An 18,619-nucleotide genomic window follows, 5' to 3' on the forward strand; every position below is an offset into this window, starting at 1 on the left:
GCAAGCTCCGCCTCCCGGGTTTACACCATTCTCCTGCCTCAGCCTCCCGAGTAGCTGGGACTACAGGCGCCGCCACCTCACCTGGCTAGTTTTTTGTATTTTTTAGTAGAGACGGGGTTTCACCGTGTTAGCCAGGATGGTCTCGATCTCCTGACCTCGTGATCCGCCAGTCTCGGCCTCCCAAAGTGCTGGGATTACAGGCTTGAGCCACCGCGCCCGGCCTAAATTTTTTTGAGACAGTGTTTTCCTTATGTTGTCCAGTCTGCTTTTAAAATTCCTGGGCCCAGGTGGTCCCTCTGCCTCAGCCACCCAGAGCACTGGGATTACAGGCGTGTGCACTGTGTCCAGCCTGTTTCTCTTTCCTGTGGCACTAACCGCCCCCACAGAGGGAAAAGTAAGCAGCAGAGCCCTGGGTTGAGGGCGGCTGGCGTAGGGGCAGGGACTGGCCAGACTGTTACTTCTCCATTGCCCGCCTCCAACATAACCCCATTGTGGGAGCCAGGTGAGGAAATGCATGAGCACTGATTCTCCACAGGATTTCCAGTGTTACACACGTGGTAATACTGCTCACATCACTTGAATCTGCAGTACTGTGTGAAGTTGGTGTGGCAAGAAGCAACGCTGCGAGGGTGGTGGGTGGAGGAGGAGGGGCCAATCTCACAGGCCAGGAACCCATGCAAGGCGGCCGCCTTCCTCCCACCCCGCACCTTCCTCTGTCTCTGGCTAACACCTGGGTGCTGGGCTTTATGCATCCTGACCCAGAAAAGAGTGAGTCACAAGCGACCAATATGATGGAGGGGATACCATCGCACACCAGGCAAATACAGGCTCAGTTGCCAATTCCCACATCCCTCCAGCCCCTTTTGATGGGCAGGGAACTTTCTTGCTTCTGTTCACACGAAAACAACAGTTGGCCCTACGCATGTAACGAAGCAAGCACTTGCGTACCGTGTGCTTACTCCATGCTGAGCACTGTTCTTAAACACGACCAGCACTGCCTGTGTAATTCTCCCAGCACCCTGCGAGGTGGCTACAATCATTAGCCCCAGTTTACAGACGAGCCAATGGTCGCTTGGCGAGGTTTAGGAATTGCACAGCCAGTAAGTGGCCAGGCCAGGATTTGGACCCAGGTCATGCAGCCCCAGAGTCTATGCACTTCACCGCCATGCGACGTGGCCTAGTCCCAAGGGGAATGGCTTGCCTTGTAGGGGATGAGCTGCCCATCATCGTGGGTGACAGGCAGAAGTGACTGAGCTAGACAGTCGTCTCCTCCACATATTCAGTGTGTCCTCTGTGTGGAGCTCTGAGCTGAGCACTCTGCCAGTGCCATCTCATTTCAGCCCGATGACACAATGCCAGACGGAACCATCATTCCACTATATGGATGAACAAACTGGGTTTAGAGAGATTGGGTAGCTGGCCCGAGATCTCTGGCTGCTGAGGGCTGGAGCTGGGACTCAAACAAGTTTGCTTAATGCAGATCCCAAGCTCTTCACCTCTTATCAGGGATGGCGTCCAATCAGTGAGGGTTGGCTGGACTAGATGACTTTTGCCGTCCTAGTCAATCCAAGTCAATCCTTCAGCCTGGCTTGACAAACCGTCTTCATCTGGCTTCCTGGACATCGCCATCTCTTGGTTTTTGGTTGTTTTTTCCAGTTGGCTTTTCCAATTTATACCTGCAGCATGGATCTCTCCTCTGAACTCCGGATGCATAAATCTGTCTACTGGACATTGCCTTGGATGTCTAGAAGGCATTTCAAACTCAGCAGGTCCCACACTTAGCTCCTAATCGTCAGTCCTGCCTCCAGCACATGCCCCTCTTGGTGTTCTCCATCGCAGTTGCGGACAACTGCATTCTTCTAGTTTCTCAGGCCTCAAACCTTAGAATCATCCCAAACTCCTACCTCTCACATATCTCATCTGTCAATGAATCCCATCAGCTCTACCTTCAAAATATGTCCAGAATCCACCACCTCCACTGCTAACACCTGGCCCACCATCTCCTAGTAACCTGGCGGGCACTGTCTTCAATCTGATCTTGACACAGTAGCTGGAGTATGAAGACACAGGGTGGACGACGCCTCTCTTCTCCTCCAAACTCTCCAGTGGGTTCCTCCTGGTCAAAGTCAAACCTTACTTGGCCTCCAGACCTCACCCCTGCATCCTCCAGCTGGACCTTATCTCCTCCACCTGGGCCCCTTGCTAGCTCTGTTTCAGCTCCACCGCCTCCTGGCCATTCCCTGAACCCGATACATGCTCTCCTACCCCAGGGCCTGTGCGCTGGCTCTCCCGGTGAGGAAAACGCTCTCCTCCCCATCTCCACTGTGTCGCATCCTTCACCTCTTTGCTCACATGTCCCTTTCTCAGAGAAGCTTCTACTGAGGCCTCTGCTCACCCTCTTCTCCCCTCCACATTCCCTGTCTTCCTTTTCTATTTCGTTCTTCTCTACGGGACTTATGGCTCGTGTAACAAACTAACCTATTGTTTGTGTATTTATTTTTGCTGCTTCTCCGTGAAAACGTACACTCGAAGCAGCCCGGAGTTTTGTCTGTTGATCACGTTGCACCCTGGAAGGTGGGGCGCTGTTCAGCACAGCAGGTGTTCAGTAGATGTTGTTCCGTGAATCAGCAAGTGAGTTGCAGCGTCGTGGCTACCGGGGGTTAGGATGCGGCGGGGGAGCCTCCGGCCTTTGTGTGGCGGCGGCGGACTCTGTGTCAGCGACCGACCGTTCACATCTTGGAAACTCAGATCCTCAATAGCTCTTGAATTCCAGGAATCCTGAGAAGAGGCCTGGATTAAGGATTTCGTCGTGGGCCCTCAGATGGGTGAGAAACGGGGAACCCGTGTGTCCCAGCGGGGACGGAGGGGCAGTGACAGCACAGGCAGGTGGACAGGGGGGCAGTGACAGGATGGGCAGGTGGACGGGGGGGCAGTGACAGGACGGGCAGGTGGACGGGGGGGCAGTGACAGGACGGGCAGGTGGACGGGGGGGCAGTGACAGGACGGGCAGGTGGACGGGGGGGCAGTGACAGGACGGGCAGGTGGACGGGGGGGCAGTGACAGGACGGGCAGGTGGACAGGGGGGCCAGTGACAGCACGGGCAGGTGGACGGGGGGCAGCACAGGCAGGTGGACAGGGGGGCCAGTGACAGGACGGGCAGGTGGACAGGAGGCCAGTGACAGCACAGGCAGGTGGACAGGGGGGCCAGTGACAGGACGGGCAGGTGGACAGGGGGGCAGTGACAGCACGGGCAGGTGGACAGGGGGGCAGTGACAGGACGGGCAGGTGGACAGGGGGGCCAGTGACAGCACAGGCAGGTGGACAGGGGGGCAGTGACAGCACAGGCAGGTGGACAGGGGGGCCAGTGACAGCACAGGCAGGTGGACAGGGGGGCAGTGACAGCACAGGCAGGTGGACAGGGGGGCCAGTGACAGCACAGGCAGGTGGACAGGGGGCCAGTGACAGCACGGGCAGGTGGACAGGGGGGCAGTGACAGCACGGGCAGGTGGACAGGGGGGCAGTGACAGGACGGGCAGGTGGACAGGGGGCCAGTGACAGCACAGGCAGGTGGACAGGGGGGCAGTGACAGCACGGGCAGGTGGACAGGGGGGCCAGTGACAGGACGGGCAGGTGGACAGGGGGGCAGTGACAGGACGGGCAGGTGGACAGGGGGGCAGCACAGGCAGGTGGACAGGGGGGCCAGTGACAGGACGGGCAGGTGGACGGGGGGGCAGTGACAGGACGGGCAGGTGGACAGGGGGGTAGTGACAGGACGGGCAGGTGGACAGGGGGGCAGTGACAGCACGGGCAGGTGGACAGGGGGCCAGTGACAGGACGGGCAGGTGGACAGGCCTGGGCAGGGGCCGGGCAGGAGGCCGCGCGGGCGGGTCTGCGGAGCGGGGGCTGCTGGGGGTTTCGCTGCCCAACTGGGGCGCTGAGCAAGTTACTCAACCTCTGTGAACTTCCGCGTCATGATTGTGGAGGAAACTCCTGCAAAGAAACAGCTTTTCTCTCCGGCGGGTCCGACGGCCCGAGCCCCGCCCCGCAGCGCAGATGGAGGGCGCGGAGGCTGCGAGGGCGGCGCGGGGAGGGTCCGAAGATCCGGCGGGCGGAGCCGCGGGCTGGGCGGTGGGAGGCGGCGCGGGGTGTTCCCGGGGGCGGGGGCGGGGCCGACCCGCGGCTAAAGGTTCCCGGTTCACCCGCCCGCGCCCGGCCTGGCCCAGTCTCACCGCGAGCGCCGCGGACACTCGGGGCCGCAGTCGGTCTGTCCGTCTTCCCGCCAGGTCCCGCCCCGCACCTGCCGCCGCACCTGCCCCCGCACCTGCCGCCGCACCTGCCGCCGCACCTGCCGCCGCACCTGCCCCCGCACCTGCCGCCGCACCTGCCCCCGCACCTGCCCCCGCACCTGCCGCCGCACCTGCCCCCGCACCTGCCGCCGCACCTGCCCCCGCACCTGCCGCCGCACCTGCCGCCGCACCTGCCCCCGCACCTGCCCCCGCACCTGCCGCCCCGCGGCCCGGCCCCAGCATGGCTGACCAGGCGCCCTTCGACACGGATGTCAACACCCTGACCCGCTTCGTCATGGAGGAGGGCAGGAAGGCCCGCGGCACGGGTGAGCTGACCCAGCTGCTCAACTCGCTCTGCACGGCCGTCAAAGCCATCTCCTCCGCTGTGCGCAAGGCCGGCATCGCGCACCTGTGAGTCGCCTCGGGCGGGGCCCGTCTGTCTGTCTGTCTGTCTGTCCGTCCGCCCGGGGAGCCTGTCCGGCGCTGGGCCCTCTGGTCCTCCTGCGTCAGCCTCTGTCCGTCCGTCTGATGTCCGGGCGCCTCTCTCGCTCTCCGTCTGGTGGCCCCTCTCTGCGGAAGCTGGCTCAGCCTCACTCAAGTTCTCACCCCCTCCCTTGACCTTGGAGGGGCCACCTGGGGGTCCGTCTCGCAGGTGCACGCCGGATTCCATCCTCGTGCCCCTCTCAGCCGGCACCTGGCCTGCCCGTCATACCCGCCCTGGCCTCAGACAGGAAGTGCTGGCTCAGGTGCCTTCCGTCCCCATCTCTTCTTTCTCTCTTTCTGTGATGAGGCGCCCAAGTCAGGTTTCTAATCCAGTATCTCTGACCCGAAACGAGACTTGTTAGGAGCGAGTGTCCCCCTCCCAAGCAGGCTGGGAGGTCTCCTGTGTGTCCAGAGCCTTTAGGAGCAGCCTGGTGTGCAAAGGAGCTCCCGTGGGCTGCCCCTTGCTGGGACCGTTGCCATGCTGTGCCAGAAAGAGGAAACACCCAGGGCTTCAAAACCCTAATCCATTTGCAATGACGGTGTGTGCAGCCCCCACCCAATTAGTGGAAAGCTCAAAAGTTGTTTGTAGAATGGTTTCGAATGCTCTGTGGGGTGCATCTCGAACGTCACTGGGCACCGGAATCATTGGGGATCTTGGTAAGACGTGTGCCCTCTTTCCGTCGCTCTGGGACGGGTCCTGAGATTCGGCATTTCTGAGAAGTCCTCCTGTGGTGGATGCTGCCCGTCAGATACTGTGTGTCTGCTGATCTCATTGTGAGTAGCAAGGGGTCAAGGCGAGGGGAGACTCAAAGGACCCCTTCTTGTGAGGTTTTTGTAAGTCACACAACATCCTTTCGTTTGTGTTGGTGTGCACAGGTATTTTCTTTTTCTTTCCTTTCTTTCTTTTCTTTTCTTTCTTTCTTTTTTTTTTTTTTTGAGACGGAATTTTGCTCTTGTTGCCCAGGCTGGAGTGCAATGGTGCGATCTTGGCTCACTGGAACCACTGCCTCTCGGGTTCAAGCGATTCTCCTGCCTCAGTCTCCCGAGTAGCTGGGATTACAGGCATGTGCCACCACGCCCAGCTAATTTTGTAATTTTTTTTAGTAGAGACGGGGTTTCTCCATGTTGGTCAGGCTGGTCTCGAACTCCCGACCTCAGGTGATCCGCCTGCCTCGGCCTCCCAAAGTGCTGGGATTACAGGCATGAGGCACCGTGCCCAGTCGTGCACAGGTGTTTTCTAGCTAACTGATCCACACTTTTAACTAAACGGTAACTGGGTTTTCAGATTGTCCATACACCTTCCTAACATTTCCTGCACTTACGTACGCTATAAAAATGACACATGATGGACCGGGCGCGGTGGCTCATGTCTGTAATCCCAGCACTTTGGGAGGCCAAGGCGGGTGGATTGCCTGAGGTCAGGAGTTCAAGACCAGCCTGACCAACATGGTGAAACCCCGTCTCTATTAAAAATTCAAAAATTAGCTGGGTGTGGTGGTGTGCGCCTATAATCCCAGCTACTCGGGAGGCTGAGGAAGGAGAATTGCTTGAACCCTGGAGGCAGAGGTTGCAGTGAGCCAAGATCGCACTATTGCACACCAGCCTGGACGACAAGAGTGAGACTTCATCTCAAAACAAAAGACACATGATGCTCAGAGCTGACCTGAACAAATATAATCCCACTACTTTGGTTTGGAATGCATGTCTCCATTTTTAAAATCTCTTCTCCGCCCCCCATCCTGCAATCTAGATTCCTCTTCTTACTGGGAGGCTGTCTGGCGTTGGTCCCACAGTATGGATTGGCGGAGATCATTCATGTAAAGGAGTTGTATGATCACATTTATTTTTGAATATTAAGCAGACATGTTAAGGAAGGCGATGACTCCATTGCTGTTGCCTCTGGCCCCTCTTAATAATACATTCCTAAGGATTCTTACTTTAGAAACACACCCAGGTGAAATCTTATTCAAGCTTTAATTTACAGCTATTATAGGTGGCTCACAGCTTTAACTGCCTTTGAGGACCAGGGATATATTTTAAAAAGAGGGCTGTCGACTGGGTGCTCACACCTGTAATCCCAGCACTTTGGGAGGCCGAGGCAGGTGGATCACCTGAGGTCAGGAGATGGAGCCCAGCCTGGTCAACAAGGTGAAACCCCGTCTCTACTAAAAATAAAAAAATTAGCCAGGCTTGGTGGCGGGTGCCTGTAATCCCATCTACTTGGGAGGCTGAGGCAGGAGAATTGCTTGAACCTGGGAGGCGGAGGTTGCAGTGAGCCGAGATTGTGCCACTCTACTCCAACCTTGCGACAGAGTGAGACTCTGTCTCAAAAAAGTAAGTCTCAGAAAAGAAAAAAAAAAGGGCTTATCATGTCTGATAGCTTAAAAAATGGTCAGTACCTGTCACACTTCTAGAGAGACTTAGAAATGTAAGATGTGTTTTGAAGTGTCCCACTTCCTAAGTAACCTTAGATAGTGGGACCTCAGATAGTGAGATTTTGATAGTAGGGCCTGGATGAAGCATGCTAATTTTGGCTACAGAAGATATGCGTATTATTTATTTATTTATTTTGAGATAGAGTCGCACTCTGTTGCCCAGGCTGGAGTGCAGTGGTGTGATAATGGCTCACTGCAGCCTCAACCTCCCGGGCTGAATTGGTGCTCCCACCTCAGCCTTCCCTGTAGCTGGGACTACAGGCATGTGCCACCATGTCGGATAATTTTTGTGTTTTTGTACAGATGGGGTTTTGTTATGTTGCCCAGGCTGGTCTCAAATTCTTGGATTCAAGCGATCTGCCCACCTTGGCCTCCCAAAATGCTGGGATTACAGTTATGAGCCACTGTGCCTGGTCAATATGTGTACTTTTTTTTTTTTTTTTTGAGACAAACTTTCGCTCTCTCCCCCAGGCTGGAGTGTAGTGGCGGGATCTCTGCTCACTGCAAGCTCCGCCTCCTGGGTTCATGACATTTTCCTGCCTTAGCCTCCTGAGTAGCTGGGGCTACAGTTGCCCGCCACCACGCCTGGCTAATTTTTGTATTTTTGGTAGAGACAGGGTTTCACCGTGTTAGCCAGGATGGTCTCGATCTCCTGACCTCGTGATCCACCCGCCTTGGCCTCTCAAAGTGCTGGGATTACAGGCGTGAGCCACCGCACCCGGCCATGTGTACTTTTATACTAGATAGTTGTGAATACCAGGCTTTAAAGAAATATTATCATGTGGCATTCATTGACAAAATTTAAACCATTCAATATAATCCAAGGAAAGAGTGAAACCCACCCCATATGTATCCCGGGGGTATCCACTGTAAATGATTTACTGCTTATTTTTCCAGATACTTCTTTACACTCATATGAGTTTACACATGAACACATATTTACATATGCCTATAAGTAAACAGCAGACAAAATGGGATCACACTCAACACACGCTTCTGTAGTTTGCTTTGTTCTTTAACATTATTCAAGGAACATCCTTCAATGTCAGGACATCTACATCTACCTCGTCTACATTCACGGCTGTGTGCTGCTCCCCTGCACACATCAGGAGGTGTTGAAGTTGTTCTCTATTTTGGGGCACTTCGGTTTTTACCAGCCTTTGGGTGTGACAGTGCTGTACCCTTGGGACTGGTGTTGATGCCTGGTTCTTGGGGTAGCTGAGAGGGAGGACTAGATGCTGGACACAGGTGATCTTGCGGGAAGTTCAGTGTTTGGCCGTTTTCAGTATCGCATGTCATCGGGCAGGTAGCATGATTCTCAAACCAGGCCCCCAACTTCCATTCATTCCAGGCGCTGAAATCCGGAATGAAAAACCAGCATTCCTGCAAAGATCTCATTAGTGCTGAAGAGCAGACCTAGGACAGCATGTACCCAAAGGGATGGGGTGACTGCAGGTTTGCAGGAACCTCACTGGAGCCGGCTGAGGGAGCTCACCCGGGGTCATGATGGAAACATCAGGAGTTGAAGCACAGAGCCTGGTGTAACCTAAAGTTGCCGTTGTAGTCACTTTTATTGCTCCTATTGAAACGTTCATGGAATCGTCGAGTTTTAAACTGAAAGGCACTCAACAGTCACCTAGTCTGTAGTCTGTCACCTCCTCATACAGAAGAGGACCCTGAGACTGAGGAAGAGGAGATGACTTGGCCTGTGGCTGGGGCCTCAGGAACTCTGGCTTGGGGCTCTTTTGGCCACACTACACATCTCTTCCTTTATTTTTTAGAAATCAATTAAAATTCACCAAACTCTAAATCTCATCCATTAGTTATTCTTTTTTTTTTTTTTTTGAGACGGGCTCACTCTCTGTCACTCAGGCTGGAGTGCAGTGGTACAATCTCAGCTTACTGCAACCTCTGCCTCCTGGGCTTAAGCAATCCTCCCATCTCAGCCTCCAAGGCAGCTAGGGCCACAGAAGTGCACCACCACACCCGGCTAAGTTTTGTATTTGTATTTGTGTTTTATTTATTTATTTATTTACAGACAGAGTCTCACTCCATTGCCAAGACTGGAGTGCAGTGGTGCAATTTCAGCTCACTGCAACCTCCGCCTCCCGGGTTCAAGTGATTCTCCTGCCTCAATTTCCCGAGTAGCTGAGATTACAGCGCACCCCACCATACCTGGATAATTTTTTGTATTTTTAATAGAGATGGGGTTTTGCCAAGTTGGCCAGGGTCGAACTCCTGGCCTCAAGTGATCCACCCGCCTTGGCTTCCCAAAGTGCTGGGATTAGAAGTGTAAGCCACTGCGCCTGGTCTAATTTTTGTATTTATGGTAGAGACAGGGTTTAGCCATGTTAGCCAGGCTACCTTTTTGATGTGAATTCAGGCTTAGATCCCAAGGAGCCGTTGCTTTGGGCAAACGTGCCCTGGGAGACTTCCCTCTGGGCTTCTGGCTCCCTCCATCCCCTCTTGGGAGAGAAGCTGTGCAGGTCAGGAGAACGCTCTGCAAACCTGAGTCAAGCTGATGAAATTGTGGTTCAAATGTCAGGTTCGAATGTTGTCTACTTTGTTTGCATTCCTTTGGAAGTAAGGGGTCCTCCAGTGGCTTCAGCTTTTTTGTTTTGTGGAGCTGACCTCCCTTTGTATCCATTTCCAAATCACTGACTGAAGAATTCACCGATTTCGTTCAATTTCACTAAATATTACTGAACATCCACCCCCCATGTACAAAGTTCCAGACGACAAGAACAACAGAGTTTACTCTGTAGGAAAAAATATTTGTATAGTTATAACACGCATTAGAGGTTTTGAAAGATGCTTGCTTTCTTTCGTTTTTTTTTTTGTTTGTTTGTTTGTTTGTTTTTTTGGCGGAGTCTCGCTCTGTCGCCCAGGCTGGAGTGCAGTGGCGCGATCTCGGCTCACTGCAACCTTCACCTCCCGGGTTCCCGCCGTTCTCCTGTCTCAGCCTCCAGAGTAGCTGGGACTACAGGCGCAGCCACCACACCCAGCTAATTTTTGTATTTTTAGTAGAGACAGGGTTTATCCATGTTGGTCGGGCTGGTCTCGATCTCCTAACTCCGGTGACCCGCCTGCCTCGGCCTCCCAAAGTGCTGGGATTGCAGGTGTGAGCCACTGTGCCCGGCCTGAAAGATGCTTTCGTGGTGGCTCAGCCTGTAATCCCAGCACTTTGGGAGGCCGAGGCAGGGGGATCACAAGGTCAGGAGATCGAGACCATCTTGGCTGACTCAGTGAAACCCCATCTCTACTAAAAATATAAAAATTAGCTGGGTGTGGTGGCAGCGCCTGTAGCCCCAGCTACTCTGGAGGCTGAGGCAGGAGAACGGCGGGAACCCAGGAGGTGAAGGTTGCAGTGAGCCGAGATCGGCCACTGCACTCCAGCCTGGGCAACAGAGCGAGACTCCACCTCAAAAACAAAAAACAAACAAAAAAATTTTTGCTTTCATAGAGGCGCCAAAAATGCGATTTATGGTGAAGGACTGCGGGGCGCCAAGAATGGGCAGGTGCCGGACCTGGCGGCTGGACCGCAGCTCAGGCTGGTGGCCACGGGGGAGGAGTCCTGAGAGGGGAATGTGTTTCTGGAAAAGTTGCCCACTCACTTTGACCAAAGCGTGGAGTGCTCATGGTGGGTTCGTGGCTGTGAAATTGTGGGTACGTTGGGGAAGCATCGGATGGCAAGGGTGACCACGTTACAGGTTTGCGGGTACACACAGGGAGAGATGAAGGATTTTGAACGTTTTTTGAGTGGGGCAGTTGCGTGACTGGAGACAAATCTGGAGAAGGTGTGGCTGGAAGCACCGCGGAAGAGGGAAAGACAGGACACGGGAAAACCAGTGGGAAGCGGGAGGCTGAGTTGAGTAGCCGGCAGAGCTGCAGCCTTGAAGAGGAGAGGAAGGATTTGGAAGAAGTCTGAGCATGGATTAGATGAGAAGGGCTGTGAGGGAGGTTCTGAAACCGCTGGTCCTAGCAACTGAAAGCAGAGCCACGCCACCACAAAACAAAACACACACACACACACAGGGACAAGGAGGAGCTGGCGTTTAGAGTTTGGGGAAGGAGGGAAGGTGATCTCAACATTCCGGAAAGGCTGAACTTGAGATGTTAGAGGGTGACCTGTTGGGAGATGCTGTGCAGCCTGCAGCTGGCCTTGCCTGTCTGTTTTGGCACACTGGCCCTGAGGCAGAGAAAGGAGGAGGAGATCTGGAGCGGTTTAACGGACAGGAGTGTGCAGGGATTCAGAGCACATTTTGGAGAGGGATGGAGCCAAGCTTAGATTCCTGGCCCTGCCCTTCGATGTCTGTGAGGACTGGGCTGTTGATGTGATGTCACTGAACCTGTTTCTCCAGTTGTAAGATGGAGACAGCTATGTTTTCAACCTCAGAGAATCGTAGTAGGATGAATTAAGTTTACTAATCGGGTACCAATGTTATAAATATCATTGTTTTCCTGAAGGCTATTTATTTATTTATGTTTGAGACAGAGTCTGGCTGTGTCGCCCAGGCTGGAGTGCAGGGGTGTGATCTCAGTTCACTGCAACCTCCACCTCCAAGGTTCAAGCGATTCTCCTGCCTCAGCCTTCCAAGTAGCTGGGATTGTAGGCGCCCGTCACCACACTCAGCTAATTTTTGTGTTTTTAGTAGAGATGGGGTTTCACTTTGTTGGCCAGTCTGGTCTTGAACTCCTCACTTCATGATCCACCTGCCTCAGCCTCCCAAAGTCCTGGGCTTACAAGTGTGAGCCACTGCGCCTGGCCTGTTTTATTTTTACTTTTTGTAAGCTTTTATTTGAACGTTTTGTTCTTCATTCGTTAGCAGTATCCTGTGTGCCTTATCAGCAGGGACGGAGTCCAGGCATGTTATGTATTAGAACAATGTTGCACCCAAAAGTGGCTGCAGGAACTGTCCTCCCACCAGACTCATATTGTGTCCGGGAGAGTTACTTTTACATATGGGGTCCTCTCAGTTGTTTGACAGAAGAAATAATAAAGAGCTTCAGATTTCATTTTAGAATGACAGGTCAGCTAATACATGTTTAGGCTTACCTTCCAATTTGCAGTTTTTGACATTAAGCTTTTAGAAACTTTACCAGATTTATTTTATGTTTCTTGAATTGTCTTCTCCACATGACCAAAGAGTGAAATTGCAACTTCGTTTCCGTAAAAGCTCTGCCAGCCTCGTGCCATCCTGTTTACCAGTTTAGGCCCACAGGAATGCAAGCAGAGGCAGGTATTTGTGACCTTTGAAAGCAGCTCTCACTGCAAGTGCCTCTTCTTCAATGTATTTCTGAACCCTTGGATGTTCCCGGCCGGGTAAATGGTTGATTAACGTGGAATCAAGCAGTAACAAGCCAGTCTTACCTTTGACTTTAGTGATAAGGATTAAGTAATAATCCCCCTCCCTTTTGGCTGAGCCGGGTGTTCGGAGCCCGAGTCTGGTGCTTTTGCGTGCTGTGCGAAGTGTTGCTGCCGCAGTCGTGTTGCTCAGTCACGGTGGCTTCGGGAGGAGATGGTCCTAAGTCAGCAGAGCCAGGCAGCCCTGGAGGGCTCTAGCTCTGTCAGCCCCTGGCTCCAATCCTCGTGTCCTTCAGTGCTTTCGAGAGGCTGTGACAGGCAGCCTCCCCCAGTCATCACAAATCTGCATGTTCAAAGTCCATGGCTGTGAAATGGTTCATTCTGTTTTAGAAACCATTTGCAAACTTGGAGAACAATGCTAACATTTAATAAAAATCTCCAAGGATTTCAAAACACTGGCCACTTTATGCTTCTAAGGTGTTCCCCGTGATACGAATTAAAATGACTTACAGCTCTTTAAACTTTTCAGTGGGGTTTACGGTAAAAGTAAAGAAGAGCCATGATAGGCAGTTTCTGCAGTTGAGTTCTGCCTCCCAGACTCCAGGAAGAGCTCCTTCGTGTCTCTGGGGTTGGAAAGGGAAAGGACGCAGAGGCTTCAACCCTGCCTGGTGCTTTTCCACTTTACACGGGCTGCAGGACCAAGCAATTTGAATAAAATTGAAGTGAAATGTCAAGAACATCTCAAATAAATAGTATTCCTAGAGAGATTTTATCAAATGTAAACTTGGAGCACTTTTTTTTTCTTTTGCCAGTTCCTTATTGGCTGTCCTCCAAGAAGTTGCCTGCAAAACTGGTTTAGAGATGCTTCCCCTTCCCCCAATCCCCAGACCAGCGGCACTTACTTAGTGGATGCCTGCCGGGCTCTGTGAAGAGCATGTGGCGCCTGGGCGGGGAGTGCTGTGAACCAGGGGCATTATCCACCATCCCCACCAACGTGGCCAGAAACAGCCACTCAGGGGCTTCGCACAGCTTGATGGAGGCCACATCGTCGGTAAGAAGCAAAGGCAGAATCTGAACCCAGGTCTTTGTGGTGCTGAGTTCTTGCTTCTCCGCATGGTGTGTTACGCCAGGCGAGCTAGGGGTGGGAATGGTGACATTTCTTGCGCACTTGCCTATGCACCAGGCACTTTTCTGACCACTTTACCTGTATCAACCCAGTTATCCCCCCTCTATCGACTACGAAGCAGACACACTACATTCCCATACTGCAGATGAACCAGAGGTCACAGATGCGAAGTGACTTTCCCTGGCTGCTGAGCGTGGAGCAGAGCTGGGATTGGAACCCTGGTGGTGTAGAGGGCCAGCCTGGGGCCTCGACCACGACACTCTAGTTTCCTGAGGAACCAGGTGAAAGGCCACTGCATTTGTCTAACACGGTGTTTGCACAGCAGACACACTTTTACCACGAAGCTGTGCTAATCTGAGGGTTTTCTTCAGGGGTCGGAGTCTTGGATGGTAGAGGTTATGCAGGCAGGCATTACCAACACCGCTGGGTCTAATGGAGTTCATGATCTTAGGAATCCTTGGATCCTTTTATTACTCTCTAAACGTGTTCATCCATTTACATTGAGAACCCACTATGTGCAGGCATTGTTCTAGGTGCTAAGGATACAGGGTTAACAAAATACTCTTTTTTTCCAGGATCAGGAACTGGTAGTTCTTTCCTTCTCCAGAGGCACATGTTTATGCAAGAGTTTCAGGCCCCTGGGATAATACACTGGCGTTTCCCTGATGCCCTGCGCGTTTGCTTCGGACCTCACTAGAAACGCCTCTGGCTGCCTGTAAGGTTCTCATTGCGAATGTCCCAGGTAGAGGGCTGTGCGTGGGACGTGGCCGTCCTCAGGGTGGCCCGTCAGGTGAGGGGAGCTCAGAGGCCCTCCACTCTTGGCATTCTTGTACAAAGCAGGTTGGGCCCAGGCCTCTAAGATCGGGGTTTTAGATAGCGTTTCCAGGGGTGGCAGCCCCGTCTGCGCGCTCCCTCCCAGTGGCTCCTAGAAAAGAATGGGCCATTCCTAAGGCCATGAAGACAATGCCCCATAAAGGTGACACTTCCATGCCTGTGGGCTCTCCCCGTCCTCTCTTGGTGGGGGTTGAGAGACTAGACCCTCCCCCCTACCTCCCCAGGAGTGGGGGTTATGTGATGTCACTGATGCCGGTGTCTCACTCTTGCACACATTTTCCAGGCTCCTGGCACCATGGAGGATCTCCTGGGGACTAGTGCCTTCAGCTTCAGGCTCTGATCCTTCCTTGTTTCTTTAATTATCCATCTGAACCACCAAAATCAATTAACAGCCTTCCTAGTTAACAGGCTGCCATTTTCTAGGCCAAGGCTTGAGGTGAATTAGTTCCTCCAAGCAGCTGTGGTTTTATTTCCAGAAGCGGCCCCCGGATCGATAGCTGTGCCTATTCAATGACCATGGGTCTGTGAAGGGCATAAGCAGGACCCATGCTAATCAGCTCTGCTTTTTCTATATTAAAAAAACTTTTGGCCGGGTGCGGTGGCTCACGCCTGTAATCCCAGCACTTTGGGAGGCCAAGGTGGGCAGATCATGGGGTCAGGAGTTTGAGACCAGCCTGGTCAACATAGTGAAACCCTGTCTTTACTAAAAATACAAAAATTAGCCGGGCGTGGTGGCGCATGCCTGTAATCCTAGCTACTCAGGAGGCTGAGGCAGGAGAATCGCTTGAACCCTGGAGGGGGAGGTTGCAGTGAGCTGAGATTGTGCCACTGTACTCCAGCCTGGGTGACGGAGCGAGATTCTGTCTTAAAACAAACAAAAAACAACAACAAAAAACCTTTAATTAAAGTTACCCAATAGATTGCATGTAATATATACTTGTTTTATAAACTTAAGATACAACATAGAACGAGATTTTAAAATATATATAAATATAGTATAAATCATGATTAGTGCTTCCTCATCATTGTCCTCTTTGCTGTTGTGAAGAAAATCTCAGCTTCAACTTAGATATATGGAAATCAAATATCCGCGTCTCTGGAAGATTGCAATTTAAAAGCATGTCCTGGAATTTTCGGCCGCAGTTTGAAAGCACCTGTTGATTCACACATGCCTGGAAGTAGCTGACGTTTGTGCAACACTGTGCCGTGGTTTGGGCGGTGCCCTGGGGTTCTGTGCAGCTGGTCTGGCCTCCTTGCTGTGAGGTGCGGGCATTTAAATTCCGTGGCCAGCAGTAGCGGCCAGTGGTGCTCTGGCCTCAGCAGGTGCCCTGTTCTCTTGCTTGCTCCCTGCTACTTCTCAAGGAAGGCCTCAAGCCAGTCCGCTCCTTATGCTCTGACATTTCTCCTCTTAGGCCCAAGACAGAAACGGTGGAGAAAACGTCACAATGTCGCCTTTCCCCTCTGTGATAACTTTTCTTTTTTTTTTTTTTTTTTTGAGACAGTGTCTCTGTGGCCCAGGCTAGATGCAGTGATGTGATCTCGGCTCACCAACCTTTGCCTCCTGGGTTCAGGCAATTCCTGTGCCTCGGCCTTCCAAGTAGCTGGGATTCCAGGCATGCGCCACCACACCTGGCTAATTTTTGTATTTTTAGTAGAGGTGGGGTTTGGCCATGTTGGCAAGCTGGTCTCGAACTCCTGGCCTCAAGTGATCCACCTACCTTGGCCTCCCAAACTGTTGGGGTCACAGGCATGAGCCACTGTGTCTGGCCACCTCTGCGATAACTTTCATTTGGAAAACATTTCCTTGGCAGATCGTCACTGGCTCCATCCAAATCGCCCTCCCTGCCCCTGCATGATCAGCCCCGGCTGCTGCTGCTGGCTCCTTTTCTGGCAGCGGGGCTGGGGGCAGAGCGGGGGCGGGCGGGGGAAGGGAGCTAGGCCTGGAGGTTTACAGCTCGCTCAGTGCAGCCCATGTCTTAGCCATTTCACTTGTTCTCTCTCCTTTAATTGTGAGGCACAGTTGGCCTGGGGAAGGCCTTTTTGGACAGGGTCGTGTGATGGTTTCCCATATCCCTGCAGCCTCATTTGTGCCTTATCCCATCCCCAGAGAATGGCAAACTGGGTGATCTGGAAGGAGCCGGTGGTGGGTGCAAAGGCTCCAGTCGAGTCCCACAGAGGGTAGTTGGTGTCATCACCTCTGGTTCACAGCTGCCTCCTAGAAACGGCTTCCGAGGCAGGTTGGGCTTCTGGCTCCACTGGGCTCTCCCGGAGCCCTCCTAGAACTTGCGGCGGGGGATGGCAGCTGCTGCATTCGCTCCTCAGGGCTGTCTCACCAGGAGCTGAGGCCCACACCTGCTGTTGACTCTAGGCAGCCCTCTCTAGGTGGTGATTGGAATACAGAGCGAATGCTCTTGTTTCTCTGTCCTTCAGGGCCTTTGAGGAATGATGACTGATCAGCAGGCAGACATTTATTATTTCTTTTTCTTTCTGAGGTGGAATTTAACTCTTTGTTGCCCAGGCTGGAGTGCAGTGGTGTGATCTCGGCTCACTGCAACCTCTGCCTCCTGGGTTCAGGTGACTCCCCTGTCTCAGCCTCCAGAGCAGCTGGGATTACAGGCATCTGCCACCACTCCCCACTAATTTTTTTTTTTTTTTTTTTTTTGATGGAGTTTTGCTCTTGTTGCCCAGGCTGGAGTGCAATGGCGCGATCTCAGCTCACTGCAACGTCCACCTCCCAGGTTCAAGCGATTCTCCTGCCTCAGCCTCCTGAATAGCTGGGATTACAGGCATGCGCCACCATACCCAGCTAATTTTGTATTTTTATTAGAGACAGGGTTTCTCCATGTTGGTCAGGCTGGTCTCGAACTCCCAACCTCAGGTGATCCACCCACCTCAGCTTCCCAAATCGCTGGGATTATAGGCGTGAGCCACTGCGACCGGCCAATTTTTGTGTTTTTAGTAGAGGTGGGATTTCACCATGTTGGCCAGGCTGGTGTCGAACTCCTGACCTCAGGTGATCCGCTCACCTTGGCCTCCCAAAGTGCTCGGATGACAGGCGAGAGCCACTGCGCCTGGCCAGACATTTATTATTTCTAAGGGGGCTTCTGAAAACTTATGGAGAAAATAAACTGCATGTGATCTTCAGCTAACCCACTCCCTGAGCATGCTTCTGAGGACTTTTCCTCTGTCAGGATCACAGAAGCCTTGCCTGCTTGCGACTTCATTGACCGTTGTAAACGTGTTACTCGGGGCATCTCAAGCCCTCTCAGGGTCCCCGAGGTGTGATGCGGGAGGCTTGATGGAGCCTGCATCTGGTCCTGACTGCCCATCGTGACTGTGCAGCCCCGACAGTACCAAGCCAGGTGGTGTGACCAGCACAGGGTGCGGCCCGCTTAACGCACTGCGGCTCAGAGGAGACCCGGAGACGTGATGGACACCCCGACATTGTTGCTGTCAACATGGCAGCATCGTTGGCCGGCAGCCGGGGGAATTCGTTCTCTTGATCCACTCACCGTTTCTACCTTAGGATCCTTTTCCTGTGCTTTTGTGGAAGGTTTTCATAATGCCAGGATTAACCAGGAGAAGCCTCCCCCAAGATATCTCAGCAAAGTTATGAAGTACGTGAACACTGAGTTGGAGGGGCCCAGAGTGATCTGTCTTCGTGTGTTCTTTTACACTTGAAAGACAACTGAGGACAGCTGGTGAAGCGTCCTTGTGCTGGGAGACGGGAGGGACCCTTACTGGGGGTAAAGAAACGGGCAGGAACCAGTTAACACATCTGTCGCCACCCAGTGGTGTCATGGAAACCTGAAGCAGGTGGAGCCCATTTCCTGTCGGGGTTTGGTGGACGCAGGTGGCCCTGTCTGTGCAGGTGCTGAGGGCCACGTGTGGTTTGGTGGACGCCGGCAGCCCTGACCATGCAGGTGCTGAGGGCCCTGCGTGGTTTGGTGGACACCGGCGGCCCCGTCAGTGCTGTGGTGAGGGCCCTGCATGGCTTGGTGGATGTGAGTGACCCTGACCATGCAGGTGCTGAGGACCCTGTGCCATGCATCCTTCCAGAGTGCTGTGCGGCCCCATAAGCCTCCTATCGTGAACAGGGTGTACCATCCCTTCTGTGGCCCTCGGCTTCTCTGTGTTGGTTCCTCTGTGT

At 53.2% G+C, this 18,619-nt stretch overlaps 1 protein-coding gene and 1 long non-coding RNA gene across 4 annotated transcripts in view; one reads left to right on the plus strand and one right to left on the minus strand.

The window, feature by feature from the left end:
* Window positions 1-2,479: 2,479 nt before the first annotated feature.
* On the minus strand, window positions 2,480-4,095 carry LOC135967502 (uncharacterized). Its single transcript, XR_010581673.1, has 2 exons — window positions 3,953-4,095; window positions 2,480-2,778 (listed from the first exon to the last, which is right to left on the minus strand). It is a non-coding gene; the product is annotated as an uncharacterized lncRNA (long non-coding RNA).
* Window positions 2,630-18,619, plus strand: part of FBP1 (fructose-bisphosphatase 1) — a 36,625-nt gene continuing 20,635 nt past the window's right edge. For 2 of the 3 annotated variants that reach the window (XM_005582286.3, XM_005582287.3), the window contains exon 1: window positions 4,212-4,697. In XM_005582286.3, coding sequence (XP_005582343.2) covers window positions 4,528-4,697 — 170 coding nt within the window. In that variant the 5' untranslated portion in view covers window positions 4,212-4,527. Of the gene's footprint in view, window positions 2,826-4,211; window positions 4,698-18,619 lie in introns of those variants that run through there. The other variant, XM_074018058.1, reaches the window with a different exon arrangement.

This window comes from Macaca fascicularis, chromosome 15, assembly GCF_037993035.2.
Source record: "Macaca fascicularis isolate 582-1 chromosome 15, T2T-MFA8v1.1".
NCBI lineage: Eukaryota > Metazoa > Chordata > Mammalia > Primates > Cercopithecidae > Macaca > Macaca fascicularis.